Genomic DNA, 23,984 nt, shown 5'->3' with positions numbered 1-23,984 from the left:
TTTCTGTACATTTGGAAAGTGCTCACGTGCTGTGACATAACAAATGCTGATTTTTTTTTTTTTTGTCCAAATTTTGTTTTATTATTTTACTAAATGTTTTTCAACCAAACAGGTGTCCATGTTGGGATATTTCTCCTAAATTTTTGTTTCGGTGACAATTAAACTTTTAGATATAACTTTTTGTCGAAATGACGGACCACAGGACAAATAGAGTGACTCTACTCAGGAAGGACACATCAATAGAAACGTTCTACATCTCCCCTATGCTATAACAATTTTTTTTTCAGTTCTCATATATGTGGCCATTTCTGTGCAGACTGTAGTGACCCTTTAACCACCACAAAAAATGCTTAAAATATACTGATCCAAAATCAAACCACATTTAAACCAAAATGCAGAGACTTTCATGCACCTTTAACCATCACACCCCGGTAATGTTCTCGTAAATTTGTGAACAGGGAGCTTTTTTTTAGTAAAAATGTCCATACATATGGACATTGAACACAAAATTTCTAGTCCTGCTGGTGGGCAACCAGACCTTTATAGCAAGCCACCATGTTGTAATAGGCAAAAGATAAACAGTTTGGGAAACAGTTAACGATAATCAATAATTACCACCTGTAATCTGCAGAAAAACTTACCCTAGAAAAGCATCCTGTGCTATGGAACAATAATCTACATTCTCCTTGTATATTAGAACATGCAGCACTGATGTGCTGGTATGTCATCGTGTCTCACACAATACGAGGCACGTTGACAGCCATAAGTAGCTGCTTAAGTAAAAATATAAAAAAAAAATGTTTATGAGTGTAAATTGCAAATGATTGCATTTGCATCATTTAAACTCAGTATAAAAATGTAATAAACCTAAAAAAGAAAAGAACCCCGAATGTCCTGCAGAAAAGATTAGGGTAACAAAACAATGAGTGGGTAAAGTCACTTTGATAAATTTGGTCTGGGCATAAAGGTTTCAGTGATCATCGGTTTAACTTGCAAGCAGACATACACATATATATAAAAGATGTCTAAAGTTTTCGTTTTAATTTTAATAACTATTTTAAAAAAAAAAACTCATGCCAAAACATAATTGTCTTTTGGACACAGCAACCTGTTTTTTTAAACCTGTTGCAAACATTGCACTTACGTCCTGTTCTTGTGACTGGAGCGCAATGGAAAGCAGGTAAATGAACAGCTTTTCAACACCGACATCATTAAATATATTGTATATTTTTAAATTTCTTTAAGTAGAAGAACCAGGAACTCTGTTATTTTCTCATTACTACCTATGGTTGGCAGGACTTGAAAAGTAATTTTCTTAATTCCTCAAATAAATAAAAAAAATTACATGAGAAAACTGTTTTAATCTAACAATATATTTTACAGCAATAAAGGAGATCAGATATGTTACAATTCCATATGGCTGGTCCTGGAACATACAGAGTGTAGCCCTAGCAATGAATACATGGGAGGTTGTGTTGGTGCATTTGCCTTAAACTCCTTAATCAGATCAGGATGTGAGGGACAGATTGGGTTCGGTGAAGGGGGTAGTGGGATGGGTGCTGTCAGCTCTTCCTGTACGTGTCAAATAGACTTCAAATTTACCCTGTGAGCAACACCAAGATGTACGCCCACAAACTTTATCCCCAATCTGAACTCTGCACCCCCTCCCTTTCTCCTCATTCTCCTGTCTCGGCTGCAACACATTATTATTTAACAAAAAAAAAAAAAAAAACGAGAAATGAAAATAATAGCAGCAGATGATGGATTGAGTAGATAGACAGGGATGATGGAAAATACTCTAGGATGATACAAGAAAAAATGCAGGCATCCAAAATGGGGGAGACTTGCCTATGTGGACTTAATAGAGACTGGCATAGGAAAAATAAACTAACTAAAGCATGTTTTCGGCAACGCAATTAACCAATTATTTAAAGAAGTAACAAAAGCCTGGGAGACTAGCTTTCCTGGGTTGCTTGAACTTCTTACCACTGGCTCAGTGGGTAAACCCCAGTCCCCCACTTTTTAACCAATACCTGATCTTCCAGTTGGTTTCCCTCCGGGCTTCCTGTTTCCTTTCCTATGGCGTCTGGGACCGGTGCCACGGACACATACTTTCCACCCTTGAATGCCAGCAGAGGCTCTTCTTGTCCGCACAGTGCTTCCAGGAAATATTTCAGGACTGTGACCCGCTTACAATCCGCAGCAATAATCTAGAGGGGGAGAAGGAGGGAGAAGAGATAATGAGAAAGGAAAACACTGAGCAGAGGCAGAAGAAAAGGGCCAAGTGTTTCGTTAACCCTCTGAATCTTCCAGTTCATTTAATACTACATGATCTGGAGTGAAGATGCAGAGCAATGGAGTGTGGGCTTCTAGACTAAAATCAAAATCCCTCCAACACATAGAAGTTGTTCCCGAGCATAATTACAGTACAGTTACCAACATTAAGGAATAAAATTTTTGACCACGTGAGGAGAGGAAAAAAAAAAGTGAAAAAGGTGATTTCCAAAAGTGTAATTGACAAGCAACTTGTGAAACTTGTAGTTCCACAACAGCTGAAAAGATGCCTAACTTTATGTGAAATTAGGAATCCCATTAGACCAGGAGCATAAAAAACGTAACCTTGTTCATTCTTAAAATGAGAAAAAGGGGTTTCTAAAGTCATTATTACATATGAAAGTAACATACGGCTACACATCTAAGTTTATCTTTGCACAACTTAACATGCATAAAAAAAAAAAAAAACCTTAACATCGGATCTATAGCATATTTTGTACCGTGTTACTAAACAGTCACACAAATATAACGGTCTACAAAACAGTCTGATTTTGTTCTTGTTTAGTCACTGATATATTATTCTTAGACAACCAGCTCGACACTTCAAAAATAATCCATAAAATGTTCTTTGTGTTCCCAATGAGTCATGAATAGCCACTGTATTATTTAATAAAGGGATTTTCCACGTTAAAATACGTGTGACATGACATGTATGTATATACATGTATGACATCCAGTTCTGTGGGCCTGATTCAAAATTCAGAGTTTTAAAAAGACAAATGCCGGGGCTTGATAATGAATGTTATTTTTTGTCACTAGTTTAGTGTTCACTTCTTTAAAACCTTGGAAATAAATATAGAAATTTTCTGAGCTGCCCAGCCATTCAGATGCAGGTAAAATTAAGAGGGGAAGTAGAGTTAATTAGGGTAAGGGTCCTTGTGAGTCAAATGCGACATTCATATTTCAAAAGCAAATGTCTGAATATCTATTCAAGTGCATGCCTTTGACCTCCAAAGCAGGTCAGACATGGACCTTTCTTGTCAAAGGCAGACTTCGAACATACATGTGAATTGTTCAATGAAAGTCAAATTTGAAGACTTCTCTTATCTGATGTGACGATATGAGATGGAGCACATCTCAAACACAAAGCAATCTTCTTTAGGACACTGAACTGATCTTTTTATGTTTAAACCGAGAACATAACCGAGTTCTGTTAAGCAAAAAAAAAAAAAAAAAAAAAAAAAAAACACACTTTTCTAAAGAAACCCCCATCTGACTATGTAAAGGGAAAAAAGTGTATATATAGTTAACCTTTCTCCTGTGTTACCACTAACAACTTTCTGCTGGAACACTATACCTTTTATTGTTCTACAGTGCACATATGCTTCCCGCTTTTTTTTATTAGTATTGTAGATTTTATGTCTACATTTAATGTAGATCAGTAAAAAGTTATAAATACACCACCTAGTAATATGCCATAGTTCCAAATGAGCAACAATATTTGAGGGTGTGGGGAGGTGGGGGCTTTAGCAGTTATATTTTTGTTTTCTGTGAAGCCAGTCTCTGCTTCTGTGAAAGTCCCGCCATGCAGTGCTGTACCCTGGAGTATAAGACTCCATTCTTATGAGGCTACAAATGTTTCTCTAGGGAGTCTCAACTTTGCATCCTGAAACAAGCTGATCTGCATATGAAACTTGAGGTTCTGTATAAATCACCTCACTTTCTCACAGGGTGTAAAACCTGACATTATTTTAATCAGTTTTGCTACTTGAATCACATGGTCTCTGGCTACTAGGGTATGTGGGGGTGTTTGATAATATCAAAAAAAAAAATATCAATGCAAAAATCTATTGCTTTCAGTCTGACAAATTCAATGTCCAATAAAGACTTGCAGAGGGATAGGAGGATTATAGAAATGGACATCACTATGCAGCACTGCTTAGGGCTGCATACACAAGCTAGATATTTTGTTGTTGGAAACAATCTTTCATGATCGTTTTGAAAGACAAAAGACTGAAATATGAATGACCAAGTGCTGTACATACAGCGCCGATCTGCTCTATGGCGAGGGGAGAACGAGCGAGTGTCACCATGCTTGCTCTCTCCCTTCTTCACTTGCAATGAGGTCATTCGTCTTCTGCCATTCATGGATCCGCCAGGACAAATCCATGAATGACATCAGTTGGCTTCTGTACACATCAGATTCTCATATCGGCTGAGAATCATATGACGTGTGTTCTTAACAGATTGAAGAGCTGGCATATATATTTAGAATATGTGTCCTCTGTATATATGCAATATAAAATTATAAAGTGGAGTTTAAACCCCACATTGAAAATTGGCAATCAGGCAGGTGTTTATTATGGCAAGGGATCACTGCCTAGTTGGGGAATTATTGCCAGACATACCTGGCAATTCCAACCTCCCTCATGGACAGAACAGGAATTACATCATCCCAACCTGGCCAATCACGATGGCCTAAGATCAGAGTGTGGAAGAGAAGAAGTTGGTGGCACCCATGACAGAACAGGTACAGGTGAGTAGTGAATAAAACACAACAAAACAAAATAATAAACAAAGAGTAAACAAAAATGCTGTGTGCTTTCAGCTCACAACAAGACCTACATGAACATGAGAGCATTTGTGTCAGATCAGCAGGTGTTTTTCTGCACTTGGAAGGGTCTTCAAAAACATAACACATGGAGAAATTTGCAGAGGTGTACTGCGTATTTTGTTTTCAGGAGAAAGATCAATACCAGCCCAATCAAGAAAGTCAGTGACACCAAGCAATTCTGATTTTCTATATTACTAAAAAATAATTATGCTCACCTATGGTAATCTAATGCTCAGGAATGTTATTTTACATATGTACAGTATATAAATAAAGCTGCGTACACACGGCAAATTTTTCTCGCCCGATAATCGGTATCGGCCAATTATCGGGCGAAAATCTGCCGTGTGTACAGTCGGTCGTCGTCCGACGACCGTCCTGGCGGATCCATGGACGATGGACGACGACCGATCCTAATGAAAGGGAAGGGGAGAGCGCGCAGCAGGGTGCCGCTCCGTCGCTCTCCCCCTCCCCTCTCCATAGAGCATGAACGGTGCTGTATGTACAGCATCGTTCATGCATCGTGCAGTCTTTTCTCGTTGGAAAGGATCGTGAAAGATCCTTTCCAACGAGAAAAATTGCAGGTGTGTACGCAGCTTAAGTCTTAAAGAACAACTAAATCTATTGATACTCAACTGTCCCATTCTGTTATTGCCATCTTCTTCCTTCTTGCAACCTTTGGCCTTCTTGATTGACCAGGAGAGGATGAAGCAACTCCCACGCAGGAGTTCATTCCCAGCACATGCAAGAGAATGCAGAATTTCCAAGTAGCCCTGGCAACAAACTCTGAGCTGAGCATGAGCAATTCAGTGCAAGTTTCACAGCTGGGCAGCGATCAGCCCGGTAAGAATAGTAATTGTATAAGGGACATTGCCTTCCCTTTTCTGTGACAAAAACCTGCCCGAGTGCCGATCTGGGACTTTAGTTCTGCTTAATGAATATTCATTTATGAACAGACTATAATCTTGTTTTCTTAGGTTCCACAGGCATGGCACAGTATACCGATACCTTTCTGTATGGTTTCCATGATTCTCTTACTGTGTAAATCAGACATGCAGGTGCACATTATTAGTTTAGTAATCACTTCCTGGTATAAAACCACTCGGCTATATAATTGTGGCAGCAATTCTCATATGGCTCATAACTCCTGTATATACTAATGCCATTTCTGATAAACCCACATGTATTCCACCCACTTTTACAGGACTGATCAACCAGGAAGTTTTGTAAAGGTTAGAGACAAGTTACATAAAAGTGAAACATTTTACGATACAAAAACTCACGTGTGTATTAACAGGTGAACAGAGAATGATAATAAAAAAAAGATGGTCATAAATGTTGGCAATATAAAAAGCTAAATGGAGAGAATGCATAGTGCAGAAAGAATTTTTAAATATAACCCCCAATATACCCACCCCCCCTCCTCTCACATTCAGTCCACACATACAGGAAGCACCAATCTTTCAGCATCTTAAAAGTTGAACTCTGGGCACAAATCTATTGATTTAAATGCTACCTAGTAAATGGAGAGATTATATCATCAATGTGGGGAAATAGCCTGTGCAGATTGCAGGGGGATCCTCAAATCCTCCTCCTACAAGCTTTCTGCAGGAAATTACAGGTGGCAGATACAAGACCAGCCACTCTGAAATGACCGGTCTTTATCACAGGAACATCATGGAGGCAGAAGTTGTAGAGCAGAAGTTACTTTGTATTACTAAATAGATCTAAAGACACGAAGGACATCAAGATTGTATTAATACAACTATTTTTATCCCATGTTTCAGTTTTAAACTTGTATATTTCCAACGTAAGACTGAAAACCCCCTTTTCCATTTACATGATGGCACTCCTTGTCCCCATTCCTTTTACACAGAACAGTGCCGTTTGTAGAACACTTGTTTTTTTTAGGGTTTTAGGAAACAATCACAAAAGATAATTTCCAGTGACTATTTTTGCACGCCAAAAACTTAGGTGTGCCCTACAAGTAAACTTCTGAAAAGGGCCAACTGATATAAACTCAATAGTCATTAAATTGAACAAAACTGTATTGGTAAGCTTTTCCCACTGCATACTTTGTTATGGCACACCTTTCTCTTAGCAATCAGCAGTGATAACAGGTCAAGGATCTTGTCATCACTGTGGGTCCCTCACTATTCTCCTTGGTCATCAGGCAACTACTGTTGATGTAACTTCTGCACATGCAGGAGTTCCATTATCCCCAGCTTCTTGGCAGTGCCAGTAATAGAGCCAGGGCGTCCACACTTCGTGCGCCTCTTCTGCCAAAAACCTCTACCCTCTGGTGACTTGACTTTGCATTTTGAGTTTATTGCTGCTAAATATGAATGTCAGTTCCTTTCTCGATATAAAAATTATCACTAGGGGGAGCATTAACAAATCTGCAAATAACAATTCCATAAACAAAACACAAAGCAATAAACAAATATTATGAAAAAGGCACTTCAAAGAAATGATCTTTAGGTAAATGTTGAAATACCTACTCAAAACATGTACTTGCAGAAAATATACTAGTTAAATGTCTAATAAGGATTTTCTAAGTGCAGGTAAAATAAAGGGAATCTGTCATCAAGCTAAAATGAATGTGTGATGTGGGCTGCCATTTATTTTACCCACAAGCTGCATGCAATTTGCACTATAGATGATGCAACAACTTTGGAACTAGTATGCAGCTTTTATTTCAGACAAAGGCTGCTTCCAGTAGACAGGTATTTAGTTTAAGGATTTGTTCTGTAAAACAAATGGGAGGAAGAACAAGGCTACAGATGTGAGGTTTTTTTGTGCTTTAAAAAACCTAAAACAACAACTGAATTGGGCAGAATTCTATTTCCGAATGCTGTACTTACTAGAGAATGCTTTGCAGATACGGCTTGTTTAAGATAGACGCTTCTCACAGAGGATGTAGCTACAATTTAGCTCTGAAAAATGGTAGCAATTAATCACTAGGATTAACAATCACACACAACTGGAGTGTGGTGCGATCACATAAGGTCAATTGCTACTACTTTCTGATTGTGTAGTTTACACCCTACAGAGCTAATTGCTCTGTTAAGTGTTTGATTGTCATTTCTAGCAATGAATTGTCACGGACAATAATAAGCATGACTTTGCTGCTAATATTCCCTCATGTATATCCAGACTCAGAGCATTTAGAGTATTAAAGATCTTGATCACAGTTTTTAACACACTGCAACTGCATAGTTATTTATATATAAACCTATCATTTGAAAAGTAACAAAAGGAGGTAGATAGCTTTACACGTTTATCAGAGATTATTTATGTACCCTATTATTTAGGCTGTGTGGTCCTTTACTATATAGTAAGGTTTTAATGAGAAAAAAATATAGTTGGCACACGTCCCTGTGAGCCATTGCGATGTGGACAGTACATTTTGAGGATACTGCAGCCCATTGTAGTACCCTGGCAAGCCTGCACCTTATACCTTTCTCCCACATCAATTTTTAAGTCAAGAGGAAATAACAAATCACTAATCACTTTACTGCAGTAATACAAAATGATCACGGCTGGCTGTGCAGCACATTATCAATTACAAGAGAACATTCTGCAGCTAGGTGGGCTGGCACTGAACCCTGGATGCCAAGGCCAGGCAGATCTCAGCACTAAGCATTTAAAAAGGAAGTGTGCCTGCGGCAAAGCTACAAGTTTCCTCTTACAGTCTAAATTTACATGCAGTTGTTGCTAAGTGTGTCAGCTATTTGACCTACATGTGACCCTGCCTGCAACCTACTTCAACTCCGAGTAGCAGGACTTTCCTTTTCACTGCCTGGGCTCTGAACAGTGTAATACAAAACATGTGTCAAAAACCCACACAGTCAACCTGTATGCTGCCATGGACACCCCCCACTAATGATCGCAGGCAGGAAATAGGTGCCCTGCCAAAAAATTGCCTGAGGTTAAAGAGGAGGGGGGGGGACATGAGATGCAAGAATGTTCTACTCACGCACAGGACCCGTTTGCTGAAGGATAGGATGGAAAGGCAAGCTCAGACCTAACACAGGCAGGCATAGTACAGAGAATGCAAAGGGTAGCCTCCTGGGGGTTTGCTTACAGAGGTATAAAGCTAAAATATTGAACAGTTACTAAAGACAAAAAAATAACTACCAACAAAATCAAGAGTAATCCGTGGAGAACTACAGGACCCACAGACACTGTGGTGTAACTACAATGGGTATCACTACAATAGTATGGAAAACCACAGAAGAAAACCAGAAGCTTCTGCAAATATTCTGATCGTACCAAGGCAATGGTGATCAGAACCCTTTATGAAAACAAAATAAAATGTCTTGGTATAATGAGTGGAAAGGCAACATCCTTTATGCAAATATGGCATTGTCATTTACCTGGGACTGGAATAAATATTTCTCTGCACTAAAACTGGGCATTATTTCTGGTGTCAGCCTTGGAGTCTGAACGAAATTTAAAAGATAGATAAGCACAAAATACAAAGTTGTAATAAGTAAAAAATGGATGTTTTCAGTTGCCAGGGGATTGACACTTCATTTCAATCAGCCAAACAGGCAACGTCCACAGCTTCTGCTAGGTTGCTCAGTTTTGTGCAGCTTCCTGCGGCTGACACCTTGCCAGCTACTCGAGGACTCACATGGCAGGGCTAGTTCAAAAAGAAATCGTGTGTGCAGGTTTGAAAGCTTTCATTCATTCCCAGCGCCTGCTCATCTGACCGCCCATATTCATTCTCTATGGAAGCTGCTGCAGGGAGATGCTAAATTTACTGTCTTCCCTATGCAGCAGCGTTTCCTGGCGTGAGGAAACCATTAATGCACAGCAACCTTACCGCCAGTGTGAATAAGCCCTTACTTCACTTTCCAAATAGCTAAGTCGACATAGGGATGGAGACAAAAATGTGGGGGATAACCAAAGCTATAACTTCACTGTGACTTTGTAAAAAGTGTGCAGTAAAATAAATTTCATATATCAAGTAGGAGACTGGAAAAATCTGCATTAAAGGAAACTAATCAAATACAAAATAATGCAGCTAACCATTTCCATAACAATGTGACAAAATGTAAAAATCACTGACAAGTGACAAATGTCATGTCAACTCCTCAGCACTTCACTATTAGCTTGCCATGGTTTTGAAGTACAATGAATCGCCATCCTTCCGCAATCGAATAAACAGGCAAAAGACACAAGAAACAGAACTAGCAGAGGGGGTCTATCTCATTATATAGTGTGGAATGGAAGTTTGAATCACATGACTATTAAAAGAATGAAAAATTAGGTTTAACATTTTACATTTCTGCAGAATTGAGATTGCAACTGCCCATTTCAAAGAATTTTGAGTATTACCATTTCCAAAATATCAAGTGAGACATAAAAACAAATCTGAAATGTTAGCTCAATTACACCTTCATTAAAAGCACCAAAAATATATGGTGGGACTGTCCAGTGGTCAAAAAACTTTGGATACGGATTTTCAATTATATCCGCTCGGTTCTGCATGTGTCTATCAGGAGGGACCCTTGGACTGCACGGCTTCATAAATTAGGCTCTACCTTGACTAAGAGTCAGTGTAAATTGATCTCCTTTATTTTCCTGGCCACCCGTCAGGTGATAGCAGCTGCATGGCGGAAACCTTCTTTAAGCTTTCAAGCAGTGTTGTCTAAATTGTCAGACACTATGGTCTTAGAAAAAATGTCTGCTGTGGCCAGTGATTCTCTGCACAAATTTTACAAAGTTTGGACACCTTGGCTGGATCATCATACTGCCCCGATATAGACCGCAGGCTCTTTCATTTATGATAATTTGGTGTGTATCTTTGTCAGTCTCGAGTACATTTTTCTGGGTCTTTTTTTGTTGAACAGATTTAGTATATGTTGTTCGTTTTTATATTTTCAGTTTTTACTAGTATCATGCTCAAAAATTCTATTGTTTTCTTTGTCGTACTGTTTATACCTATGTTGTCTTGTATATTTTGAAAATTTTCAATAAAAATTATTCAAAAAAAAAAAAGCACCAATAAAAAAAAATAAAATAAAGAGTTGTCATATATTAGCTTCTAAGGGTAATATATCTCTTTTTTTTTACGAAATAAATAGGTATGGAGTTAGACGCTGACAAGCAGACAATGGACATATTCTGCAAAATGGCCAGTCTTCTGTGCCTGTGCCAGAATCTGTTGTGCACGGCTCTTCTACATAAAATGCCAGAGGGCCTAGGTGAGTCATGAACCAAAAACGTGGGGTGGAAAATTCACATTTATTTGAAGATATAGATACCTTTTTATTTCACATTATTACTCCTTATAACCTGGGGCCCACCACCTGCTTGGGAGACACAGCCAAAGCATGTCCAAAAATGATGCAGTAACTGAAGAAAATACCACGTGTGTGAGCAATATATTCTAAGAATATCTGATAATCTGCAGAAGCCTATTACATAACTAGTTTAACATTTATGGCACACAGATTTAGAGAAACAGGAAAGCATGATAGCTTGTGGTATCTCATGGCAACCAACAACAGCATTTGCCAGTTATCATAATCATGTTGAAGGTTTTCTAAAGTCTTGCTATATCACAAATGCACTACATTTTTTTAAACCAACATTTCTAAAACATACACATTGCAGCTTTTTTAAAAAAAAAGGATTTATGTGTGCATTCAAATTGAAGATTTTAAGGAAAAGTATGCAAGGAGATCATTTCTGTATCCTGTACCAGATTTTGTGTCTAAGAATCCCACTGAAGGGACAAGCAAATATATTTTCTGCCTGAAATGGCAGAGTATGGTACATTATGGGCTGTACTTTGGTTATACATATTTTTATATTGGTACCGTAAATGGTAGTACCCACTCAGATTAAGCAACACAAAGTGAAAATACCCTCTGCAGGAGTGGTTTTGTAAATGAGGAACTGAATATAAATGTGGACAAAGAAGCAATAATAAAACAATAAATACTTCATAAAGCAGCAGGGCTTGGCCAGTGTTATCTTGCAGTTCTCCAAAATACTTCAAGATTCAAATACAACACATTCCTGCTGCAGTTATGAGACACTCTACTGTTTAGACGTGGCAGGGCATGCATTGTTGTTCTCTAGTCTTTGGATGGCCTGGACCCAGCACCCTTCCCTCATCATCTGTCCACCTTTTGTCATCCTTTCACCTTGATGCTGGTCCCTGTGGGCACCCTATTTCTTCTGTCCCCAAACTGGTCCTGATCTCCTCCATCTGTTCAGACATCACCCCCTATGATGCTTTGTGATGAAGCAGTTTTTTCCAGAAGTTGCTCTGGAATTTGCAATATTGCTTCTAGCATATAGCAATTCTTGTACTGCATAGCATTAGTAGTGGCATAGAATACATTTTACTCATTTCTGACTTGTTCATACAAAAGAAACAGATTAAAGACCCAAAGTCTCCACCTATAACAATGTTACTGCCATTAGGGCTATTTTACATTCCATCTCTGCAAAATTATGATTAGCGCCATCTGAAACGTGCAAGTGCTTTAAACACATAGTAAATAAAACTTTATGAAAGATTTTCTTTGGAAGTGCTTTTCAAGGTTCTTTCAGGCATCAGCTCTATGGCTTGCACAGTACAAAATAATATAGCCATATTTCAGAATTGCTAGTTTAAAATAAACCAAGGCCCAGATTACACACAGTAAAATATTTACATATTCTGAACAAGAAGTTAGTCTTCTTGTGATTTTGGAGGATCTTAAAGAGTGAATAACGTCACATTAAATTGGCTAGGGAGGTCAGGGGTGGCTTTTTTTTTTTTTAAAGCTGTTACACTTATAGTTAATAACATATAAATAGTTGGTGTTGTACTTTAAGCTCCATATATTAGAAGCATTCCCTGGGACACAAAACCTGTATTTGTATTATGAGAGGTATTAATGGGGTACAGAAGCTGATCCGAGCAGTGAGAAGTGTGGTCAAGGTAAGACTAGGCACTTTACAATGTCTGCCTTACACTGCCAGTCTTTTTTATTTTATTTTTATACCCTAACTCCAGTCATTTTTTTTTTTTATAGAGCAGAGAAGGGTTAGAATCTGTCATGTTCTACTAAAGTTTTTTTTTAATTATTGTGTCCTTCCCAGGAAGATTTCCCATTACTAGTTATTTTGTCTGACACCAATCATATAGCAGAAGTGTGTGGGTGGACTCGCTAATGAAGACACAGAAAGCAGTTAAAACCTGAAACTTTTTTTTTACCATTACAATCCCAATTGAAAAGAAAAAACACACAGACTTTTCTGTAGCTTGGAAGAACAGAAAAAAATTGGCATTTTAAGTCTAGACATTTTTAATGTGGGTGAACCCTCGAAATAACTTTCCAATCTTGGGGAACCCCTGAGATAATTACAATATCCACAGCTAACAGTACATTATTGTGGTGGTCAGTAGGAAGAATGTCGCTTACAATGATGGCCAGTAAGAAGAATGTCACCCCTGCAGACAGCCAAAAAGATCATTAAGGGGTCACTTTATTATTTTATTATTAAACAGGATTTATATAGCGCCAACATATTACGCAGCGCTGTACATTAAATAACTGATCACTTAAACTGATCTGAAAGGCACAAGGTTTCTCAAGAAACCCCTAGCAACTTCTGGAGGAACCTTGGGTTTCCACAGAACCCTGGTTAAAAAACACTGGTCTATACCAATATTTTGCAAAGTTGCAATCAGCTGCAGGCAAGGGGCAGGCAAGTTTTTACAATTCACAACAAAGCACACTATTGTTACAAATTTTACAAAAGGAGATTAGTTAGTACTGGTAAAAGTACTATGCAATGTCCAAAAATTTCACAACTGGTTGGTTTTGGGTGAAAATGACCTCAAGTGAATACACGCTTGGCAAATAGACTTGAAAAGTCATACCACAAACTTGTCTGCTTCTTGAAGGTTAGGATTAAATTAATATAGGTAAAAGCATTGCTGTAAAGCACAGGAAGGTATCGTGTGGTAAAAGCAAAACTGTAAACGTGCCCTGAGAGAGGAATATATGCCAACCACATGTGAGCAATACTGAAACACAGTGACCTTGTGACCCGTCACTGTGGCTTTTTAAAACTGTGGTTATTTTACTGAAAGATAAACTTTACAAACTAATGGAAACTATGTCTGTTCACATTCTAGAGTCGGTAAGCTCCTATGTGATCACAGCACATCAGCAGGTAAATGGCACAATAACGTACATGAACAACCTGCTCTCACAGGTAAAGCAGAGAAAATGAAAATTCTAAAAGAAACTGAATTTCATTAAACAAGGACATGCAGCTCAGTGTTCTCCCCAGAAATTTTTTTCAGCCGGGTGGTAGGAAGCTATAGCCGGGTGGTAAAAAAGGGCTTTACCGAAATGGAAGTGAAGACTGAAGGGGAGAGGTCCTCTCCACAAAAATGTAAAAACAAAAAAAAACATAAAACGCACGTTTTTCCATTATCTAACAGAAAGTCACTCTTTAATACAATGTTAAAAATGTGGCGATGTTTTAATACCATCATGCATGTGATATCAGATGAGGACAAGACAGCCAATGACCCCCTCTCATCACTGCCCATATTCTATATAAAAACACTGTCTGTGATGTTTATCCGCAGTGTGTAATGTCATCGGCAGCGCAGTGTGATCACTATGTGAGTGTAAAAGCTGCTTGTCATATTCTGCAGCCTAACAACTCACTGTGTTCAAACCTTCATAACTCCTAAACCGTTGGTTGTATTACCTTGAAATTTTTAAGGTACATGTGGAGGCATAGAAAACTGAAACTGTAGGTGCAAATCGGGGACACTTGTGGCTAAACCCTTCTAAAATGTAATTACTGTGGCATTATGAGAACATAAATCTCTACCTAGCAAAGTGTGCTGCCTGCTCTGTTACACATATCTCTCTGCATTTACCTCAAACCCCAATTTCTCCAGAATTAAGAGGTGCAGGGAAACAAAAATATAGGTGTAACTAGTATCTATGAGGGTCCCTTGTACACTCTGAAAATTACAGGTCATTGTGACATACATATTAGGAGATATGGAGGTTTGTACACAGAGCTGTGAGGATGCAGAATTCCCACACAGAGCTAGCAGTGGATACATTTCAAAGGCAGAAATCTGAGCTCGTGCTATGAGATGGGGGCGGGGCTGCCTGTGTCTCCTTCACATGAAGGTTGCACTGGATGACACAGAGCACAGAGCAGCCTCACTGAGATCCGTGCATCCGAGGATGAGAGCTGCCGAGAGCTGGGCGGGGTATTCAAATCAGCTGGGCGGAGCAACCGGCTAAAAACCTCTGGGGAGAACTATGCAGCTAGACACTGTGGACTGTGGGTATATATTTTGTATAAAAGATTACATACAAATATAAAAGAACTATAAAAACCAGTATGCATTCCCAAAGGCAGGTTGGAAGAGATGGCTTGTCGTGTCCAGGGATGCTGACCTCTTTGTACTGCTACACACTTTAACTCAGCTCGGGGTTACTGTACTATACTTTTGTTTTACATACCGTATTTTAGATCAAGTGGCATCATTTCTGTGGAAAGCAGGGAGATCATTGCTTGTGGGAAAAACTGGAAGGGTGCTTCATATATCAGCACCTCATTAGCTTCATATTACAGCACCCCACCATATGCATCTTACCCTAGTTAACACTTATATGAGAATAAATAAAATGTGTGGGCCAGGGACAGTCAAGCCCAAGAAAAAAGCACTGGATTGTGCTGGATGTCCCTTAGCCAGGAATTAAAGCAAATTTATCAGACTAGCTGCAGTTTCCTACGTATATCATGAGAAGCAGGAGGTATGAAATCAGAGCAAGGAGCCTGCACAACCAAGCAAGCTTAAAGGTAAAGCTGGAAATCAGGTTAAGGCTACGCAGAACATTGTAAAGGGCAACAACACATGCACTTGTTCTGTCCTGTCACAGCAACCCTCCAGTGTACACTGAACATGGGAAATTGTCTTTAATGATCGAAGCTACGCTGAAGCACACCTGCAGATATTACTGTTCACCCACACCCTCAGAGTGACATTAAACAGATGCAATACATTCAAAAGTTCTTACGTGTCAAAGGATTTTTAATACACATCTACTAAACATTAAAACCAAGATGGTGACACCACTTCCTCTAGCAGAGATACAGAAAACAATGGTGTCGCCCATCTGCCCTCAGCCCAACTGGGCAATAAAGGAGAAGAAGCAGAAAATGAATACATTATGAAGTCTGTCTACTTCATTCTACTACTAGATTCAAGGAGTTTTAGTGTAAGAACATATTTTGTAAGGGAATATATATCTGCAAAAAATGTTGCTTTTTTATCTGCCTGTAATCTGGCTTTAATTTTTTTCTGCTTTTATTGTATGATGATACATTTGATTTTGGATAATAATCACTTTTGATTGAAGTAAAAATTCTGTTTTTTTTTTTTTTTTTTAATGGAAGAAACCTCCCGATGGATAGACTGATCTGCAGGATTAAAGGTAAGTGTATTTTTTTTTGAGCTTACATCCGATTTAGGTAATACTGGGGACAAGATGGCCTTGGTCTGCATACACTCGTTCAATAATTGTCATTGGGAAGAACCTTTGACAATCCTTTCAAACGACAAAAGACTGAATGATGCATGAACGAGCACTGTACATACAGCACAGTTCTCTATGGAGAGGGGAGGGTGAGAACGACGGAGCAGCACCCCACTGAGCTCTCTCCCCTTTACTTCCATCACGAATGTTCATGGTTCTGCCAGGACGGATCCATGAACGACGAATGCTGTACACACACCAGGTTCACATCCGATAGCAGCCCAGAGGCGAATATCGGACAAGAATTATCTGACGTGTGTGTTCTACAGACAACCTGGGTTGATTTTGAAATGATAGTTAACACCCCAAGTTTGTTTTTAGAGAAATGTTTCTTAAATTAGGACACACGAGCCAAACTAGGTTATAGACCTATTATGGGGATAGGTCATTGTCTGATTTTGTAACCAAGCACAAAATCAGCAGATTAATGGCAACAGATAGCACACTGCCTATGAATGACAGCACAGAGATGTATAAGGAATCTACAGTGTGTGCAGGGAAGGAAGTAAAGGCAATTATTCAAGCAAGATTAGAACGGTGAAGAGACTAAGATTTCTTTTTCTCATGGCATCACTAAACTTTTACAGAATTAAAAAAGAGCGGCTGCAACATGCTATATGTTTGAAAGTTCTTAGTAATGAAAGCACTAAATTTAAAGAGCTAAAAATATATTATTTTTTTTAACAAAACACCTACAGCATAAAAACAATCCAAGTGCAACATTTCAGTAGTAAGATAGAAAGCTTCATAAACAGGGCCATGGAAGGGTGAGTCATTTGAGGCAGAATCAGCTTGTAAGACAATAGCTGTGGGTAGCTAGCATCCGCCACCAGTTTAAGCAACGTTTTGCAGTGGTTCTCATGTGCAGTCCTACCCCTATGGTGTATTCTAAATCAAGAGTTGTGTGTGTGTTTTATTACACAATCACAGTTATTAGTCTTCGTATAGCTGTTTTGACATTTGGCTACATTTTCTCCTCTTTGATCCCATTGACAATTTTTCTGTTTTTGATTTGCTTTTCTTTTGTATCATCTATCACCATTCTCACGCTTTACTGCATTTCCCCTCATAATTCTTTAGAATTATGTTAAATAGATCACATAGAGATTAGAGAATCTGCCATTTTTTTTAATTGTGGTGTTTCTATGTACTTCACAATGCATGTGTCTTTCCCACTGATAAATGAGATTAGGTAAAATACACTTTTAGTGCAAAGTTGTAAATCGACGACCCATTACATTGTCAAGTCATCAAGTCTACTAAATAGAGAGGCCTGTAAGATCATATATAAACTTTTAAATACGTATACACAAAGTGAAAATCTCCAAGTGGCTAAAACAGCATTATAAGGTACTTTCGGATTTCCTCTTTAGTGGCCTGGCATCCTGACAGGGTTGGTGCAGTAATGGCTCAATTTCAAGAGAGCAGCAAAGAACCCAGACAAGAAAAAAATTATAGACAACAAAAAAGGGGGTGTTAAAAAGCCTTTTCACCCACCTTACTCCCTAGAAATGCTTCATGTCACATGAAATTTTTAATATATATGCCAAAAGACGCCCCCCTATGCCCATTTCTAACATTGTGGGTGCTTTAAAAATACATCAGCATACGTAATGCACATTTGCCTTGTTTGATAATGGTTTTAGTTGGGCCTTAATATTCCCACACTGAAACACAAGAAATTGCATTTACTGCAGAATTTGTGAAAATGCAAAGCAACACCCTTTAAACACAAGCAGATATCTTAATTGTCTACACAGAAATAAAATCTACTCTATATTTGAATGAAAAATTAAGCAGCGACAGAAAGAAACTACAAACAATAGAACAATTTTTAGAAATGGCAAATCTGTTATTCATCATCTAATGTAAGAACTAAACCTGCAATTACTTACCTATCCCCATTCTGCTGCAGGACCCTGCCATTTTCCTTTTTTTCTTCCTAGAGAATACTTGGCCATCTTTATTAGCCGCGCTGGGATGGCGTAACTCCTGTGCAGGCGTATCAGAGTCCATTCCATCCAGGCAAAAAAAGATGGGATTGCTGGGTTTTCCAGGCAACCAACGCTGAGCTGCTCATATACAGCTCAGCAAAATTTCACAGCGGGGCAATCAGGCAAGAAAGAAGAGTTATTGCAGAAGGGACATCGCCCGTCTCTTTCTGCAATCCCCACCTACCTGATTTTGGATTTTTCAAAGCGTGAGTTTAGGTTTCCACTTTAGAATCTGTAGGTTTGGGACAATTACAATATGTTATACTTGTTAACTAATGGGGTAACTGTTCCTCCTGCTTACGTATGTTATTTATTGTGATGTCAGTTTGTATTTTTGTACCCCCTGAAATACCCCTAAAAAAAGAACTCATTGATAAAATACATGGGTTCTGTGAATATAGTCACTGAGGCTTTCCAGTATCATATTTGTCAGAAGGGTCTGTTTAGTTTGTAAGGAATGAATTTTTTAGGAACCCTATGGCCGCATATCATGCGCTAGACAAACATTCTAAGGAACTATGATAAGCCTACTGTACGCCTGTTAATTAGGCAACAATTGGTCAGAATTGCTTACTGGTACAGAATCATGCCATCAGCGTGACCACATCTGGATTATTTTACCACGTATATGTAATCTGTACTGGAAATACTTTTTGTGGCCAAGGGTGGTTACACATTCTACAAAAGATTTAGGATGTCAATTTTAACAGTTTGTAGCAGTTATGTTTTCTCATCAATGTCAAGATGAGAAACTTCAACAAAATGACTAATAAAATGTATGTTAATAGTCTTAAAAATTATTGTTTTCCCCTATACATGCTTACATGGTGGCAGACATATTTGCTAATTACATACTTCTTATCACCTTTTAAATCAATGAGTTGGTGACTCAAAAGCAATGCATTCCCTGCGTGACTGATATCTTCAGCAGCAGTTGAGCAGTGAGTCAGGGCTCCCTCCTGAGGGTACTCTACAAATCTCTATATTAAGTAAAGAAAGTATAGAAAAATTAAGAAATATAGCGCCACTAAGTCTGTTCACAATAAACCAGTGGATGCCACTGATTTCTATATACATTAAATCCTTGGAAGGATGAGGAAACACAAACACATTATGTACATTATATGTATATTATAAATAAACATAAAATGTATACAAAATATATAGTCAGATCTTGCATTGGGATCTCTCCATTTCCACCTAGGACACTATACAGAGTTTGTGTTCAGTATGTATTTGCAGATTCTCGTTAAGGTGCTCCGTTATATCTGGGATTAGACGATGGGTTCACAGATGTTACACCGTTATTAGAATTGATGGACTCTAGTACTTCAGACTATACTGAAGCTTTACCAATCACCTTATCGCCTGTGTGTCTTCTTTTAAGAACAGCCCTGACTGTCATGTTACAGCCACCCTCACTTATATTTCCATGATCTGTAACCTCACTAACCTGACATCGGAGAAATACAAAGAACCCCACCAGTGGAACCCTAGCTGCTGTGACCTTTGTACATTAGTAAATAGCTCATTACCTCATAGGAAGTGTGTACGGAGCTAGGCTGAGGTGAAGCATTAGGGCTGGCATCAGTGCAAGGATTACTAATTCTGAGGGAATGACTTTTGGCTGAATCACAAGATATCCCACACATTCATTTTTGTTTTTATTTTCTTCAAAATATGAAAATGAAAAGTAACAATCAATAGAGACTACCCTATGTGTGCTTTAATGACTGTTGAATTGAACTTTACAAGGAATATAACTAAATGAATACATAAAGTGAGCCGTGAACTTGTATGAGTTAATAGATGGATGAGCTCTCTTCCCTCATATCTCCATTTCACACTTGTGATCCTGCCTCTCTCTGCCAACTATCTCTTTCCCATGTATCCTTTTCACTCACTTCCTCTTTCCTCTTACTCTGCAGCATCCGAGATGAGGCTAAAAGCACCAATTTGATGTATGTAATCCGTCAAGGAAGACAAATAAATGAAGTGTTTCTTGGAATGACAATGTGTTTTTTGGACAGAGCAAGTAGCACTGCTGTTTCAACGAAAATACATTACTACTGAGCCTTTTTTATGTTCGAGCTGTCAGTGAGGATCATGGAATAGCATGAAGATGTATGACTGCAGCATACATGGCAGAAAGAGTCACCTACACACAGATTATACATGAAAAGATCTGTTTCTGAATTATCTACCTGGGCTCACAAAAACAAATACCATTAAGATAAAATGTTCTCAACCATGGCACTACCACCTATGTCCACAGCCAGCAGAACTACTAGAATATTTTGTTTGCTATAGCACCTTATAGCATTGATGATTTCCATTTTGTAAACAAAAAACTTTTCACATTTTTTTCATCCTTTGTTGTTTCTCAGTGGTGCCAATCTCCTGCAGCCTCTGTAATCACTTTCCTGCATATATGCATACACTACTTATAGTCGCGTGGCCATTTCTCTGATGGTGGCAACAGTGGCCCATGCCTGCACATATGTGGGTTTATTTGGCTGCTTTTTAGCTTCTATCAAAATCCTGCGTGACAACAACAGCATAGTTGGAAAGCAGGGTTGAGTTTACTGTAAAATGTAGCAAAACATTGTACATAAATGTAAATAAAAAGAAAATGCCAATAATAAATACTTAGAAGCTTTACTACTTTTAAATAATGATGTCTGCAAAGGATTCTTAAACCTGAATTCTGTGCAGTGATACCCAATACATGTAGTGCAATGAGGTATTAATTAAACTTCTAATATTTATCCTAACTACATGCCCAGGTACATGAAAAGTGTGGGGGTCTGTTGTGGGCATTCTTTCTAAATGCCATTTTACAAACTTACCTTATTATTGTTATTGTAATTACTGCTATTGCAGCTGAATATTTTAATTCTTTCATGGTCACAATGTGTTAAACATGTCAGAGGCCACTTGGGATTTGATATTTAACAAAGTAAAATGAGTTGAGTTTATATTTCTCCTTATATCAGATGGAGAAGGTTACATTTCTAAAGGTAATAATATTCAAGGTCAGGAAATTTCCCAGAAACAACATTGGCTTTTCAGCAGTGCCACAAGAAAATGCTGAAAGAAGGTTAAACAAATGTGTTTAACCTTTTTCAGCAGACAGGAGATTTTGGGGTCACATGAATATCTACCCAATATAGGAATGACAAATATACAGCTACTCCTACAACTAAATATGTAACTGTTACACAGAATCTGTACTGGAATAGACTAAAGATCCTGCAGAGTTCCCAGGCAGTAGAAATCGGCCAAGTAAGTCCATTTTTAAAACTAATTTTATTTGCCTGTATACAATAAAGCACTTGCAGTGTTGCAAAAGTCCATTTATTCTTGCCAGCTCAGTTAAATTAACAATGAGTGAAGGGTTTTATTTTCACCAACAAATACCTCTGAACACATCTGACATGAATCAATTTAAAAAAATTACATAATTTGCTTATAATTATGGTTTAGAGGAATTCACTGAAAGTTATATGTGGGTTGCCACTGCTGACCCCTGAGTATACAAATTTCCTGCTAGTCCTTTCACTCACAATAAGCATTAAAGTGTAAATATAGTTTAGCAATTAAAAAAGGGAGCAGGTAGAGGGGACGGGCAATAAATACTTCACCTGCCTGTTTGTGATCTCAGGGTACATGTAGGTAGGATGCCGAGCATCCCAGCATTGCCTGGGGCTGCAAGGACTCAATGGTGTTATGTCATTTTGGTCAGGCCAAATACATTGGCTAAAGATTTGGCACACAGGAGAAGACCGGGTGAAGATGGTGGTGTCTGCAACAAAATGAGGACAAGTGAGTGTAATTAAAAAATAAAGCAGTACGGATTGCTTCACATTTGTGTAGGGGTGGGGGCTATTGCACAATTGTTGGAATTAGTGGGGGGGGGGGCACAGATGCCTTATAATTGGCATCAGCTAAAGGCTACTGCCCCACTGTTGGTGCCAGTTGAAGGAACAGCCCCACATCTTGGTATCAGAAGAGAAAATAGGGCTCTGTCACTGCAATGAATAGAGAGGTAAGGGGCATCCAGACTGCTGTTAAAAAATAAGCATAGGGATAAAACCAACACAATAAAAGAGAGTTATAAAAACAATTTGATAGTGTCACTTTTTAACCATAGAAAAAAATAAAAACTGACTTTTTTTGTTTGATACATAATTAGAAAAAAATAAATACTAACAATTGCAACTCAACACAGCAAGGTAGAAGTAATTCAGCATTTATTATAAACAACATGTTCATTAAGGTTCCTGCTGTTCCAGTGATGGATGTCATTGTTGCTATGAACATTACATTTTTCTCTATATATTTATATATAAAACACACCCAGGGGCTTTATTTTTTTCCAATTCACATTACATTTTCAATTTTATCTCTCTGAGCTGGGTATTCAAGAATTTCCTGGGTATATGGCTTACATTTCACTTCAAGTGTGGGAATTGTGTGGGTAAGTGGGACAAATCCCACTAGTGCTTCTTAAGCAAGCGGTTCAATGTACAAGTAACATATGGACCTGATTTACAGTAAACAGAGATCAGCCAAACAGATTTGCATTGATAAATATATATGCATGAAGTGGTGATTGCAGTAAATCACGAAAAAAAAGTAATAAAAGTGACATCCTCTTGATATTTCAAAAACTGACTCTTAATCAAAGGTATATTTGATATGCTATGTACAGAAACTAATGTCCTCTCTCCCTGGAAAAGGCACAAACATAGAAGAGGTACAGACTGGACCCAAGGGGTAACTTGTACATTGCTGATTACTAAATGAGCAACCAGTGGCAGATCAGCATTCATCAGCATAAACCCTGCACATACATGGCTGTATTCACAGGCATTTAACAGTGGGGATCTTCTGATCTCAAACAAGAAGATTTTGGCCAGAATACATTTCCCACATTTAGGTCCCTATGGTTGTCATTCAATCAACACTTTGAAAATACAGAGGTAAACTGACATCTTGGAAGACTCTGGAAATGTTATCTCTGTATATTAATAGTGCTAACTTTTAGTTGGTTCAAGCAAACCTTATGAAATCACAAAATTTCCCTTAACTTGCTAAAGTAGTGACAACAGTTTCACCAATGAGGGAAACAATCTCCAACTAAAGAAGAATAAGAAAAGGTTAGACAACTACCCCCCTCCCCCCTTTATAATTTTGAACAGACAGTGTTGCAAAATTTCAAACATCTGTCACTGGGAAGAGAAAGTGAGAATGAAACTATCTAATGGAACTCTGGAAAGACGCAGACACCAAAGATTGCAAGTTTGCATAAAATGTAAAAAAACAAAACAAAAAACAGTATTTTTTTTAAATTTAGCCATGAGGACTTGTCATTCTGTATACATCACATTTGATGGTGTAAAGAGGGTATATGTGTTCTTGCGCTCACCTATGTGGCCAAGCACAACTTAAATGCTTCCAGACAATTTCAATAGGGTTCAGTAAGGGGGCTGCAGTTCATGAGGATAACAT

The 23,984-nt window shown here is 38.3% G+C and overlaps 1 protein-coding gene and 1 long non-coding RNA gene across 2 annotated transcripts in view; one reads left to right on the top strand and one right to left on the bottom strand.

Moving 5' to 3' along the window:
• The window catches only part of SMG6 (SMG6 nonsense mediated mRNA decay factor), a 147,916-nt gene that overhangs the window by 22,674 nt on the left and 101,258 nt on the right, over window positions 1-23,984 (bottom strand). Inside the window, exon 14 of the mRNA XM_072429141.1 lies at window positions 2,034-2,210. Coding sequence (XP_072285242.1) covers window positions 2,034-2,210 — 177 coding nt within the window. The remainder of the gene's footprint in view (window positions 1-2,033; window positions 2,211-23,984) is intronic.
• LOC140342817 (uncharacterized) lies at window positions 10,984-20,986 on the top strand. Its single transcript, XR_011923162.1, has 4 exons — window positions 10,984-11,100; window positions 14,037-14,074; window positions 16,337-16,374; window positions 20,399-20,986. It is a non-coding gene; the product is annotated as an uncharacterized lncRNA (long non-coding RNA).

Source organism: Pyxicephalus adspersus, chromosome 1 (assembly GCF_032062135.1).
Source record: "Pyxicephalus adspersus chromosome 1, UCB_Pads_2.0, whole genome shotgun sequence".
Taxonomy (NCBI): domain Eukaryota; kingdom Metazoa; phylum Chordata; class Amphibia; order Anura; family Pyxicephalidae; genus Pyxicephalus; species Pyxicephalus adspersus.
Note: the sequence above shows the minus strand (reverse complement) of the source record. Positions and strands in the feature narration are given on the sequence as shown.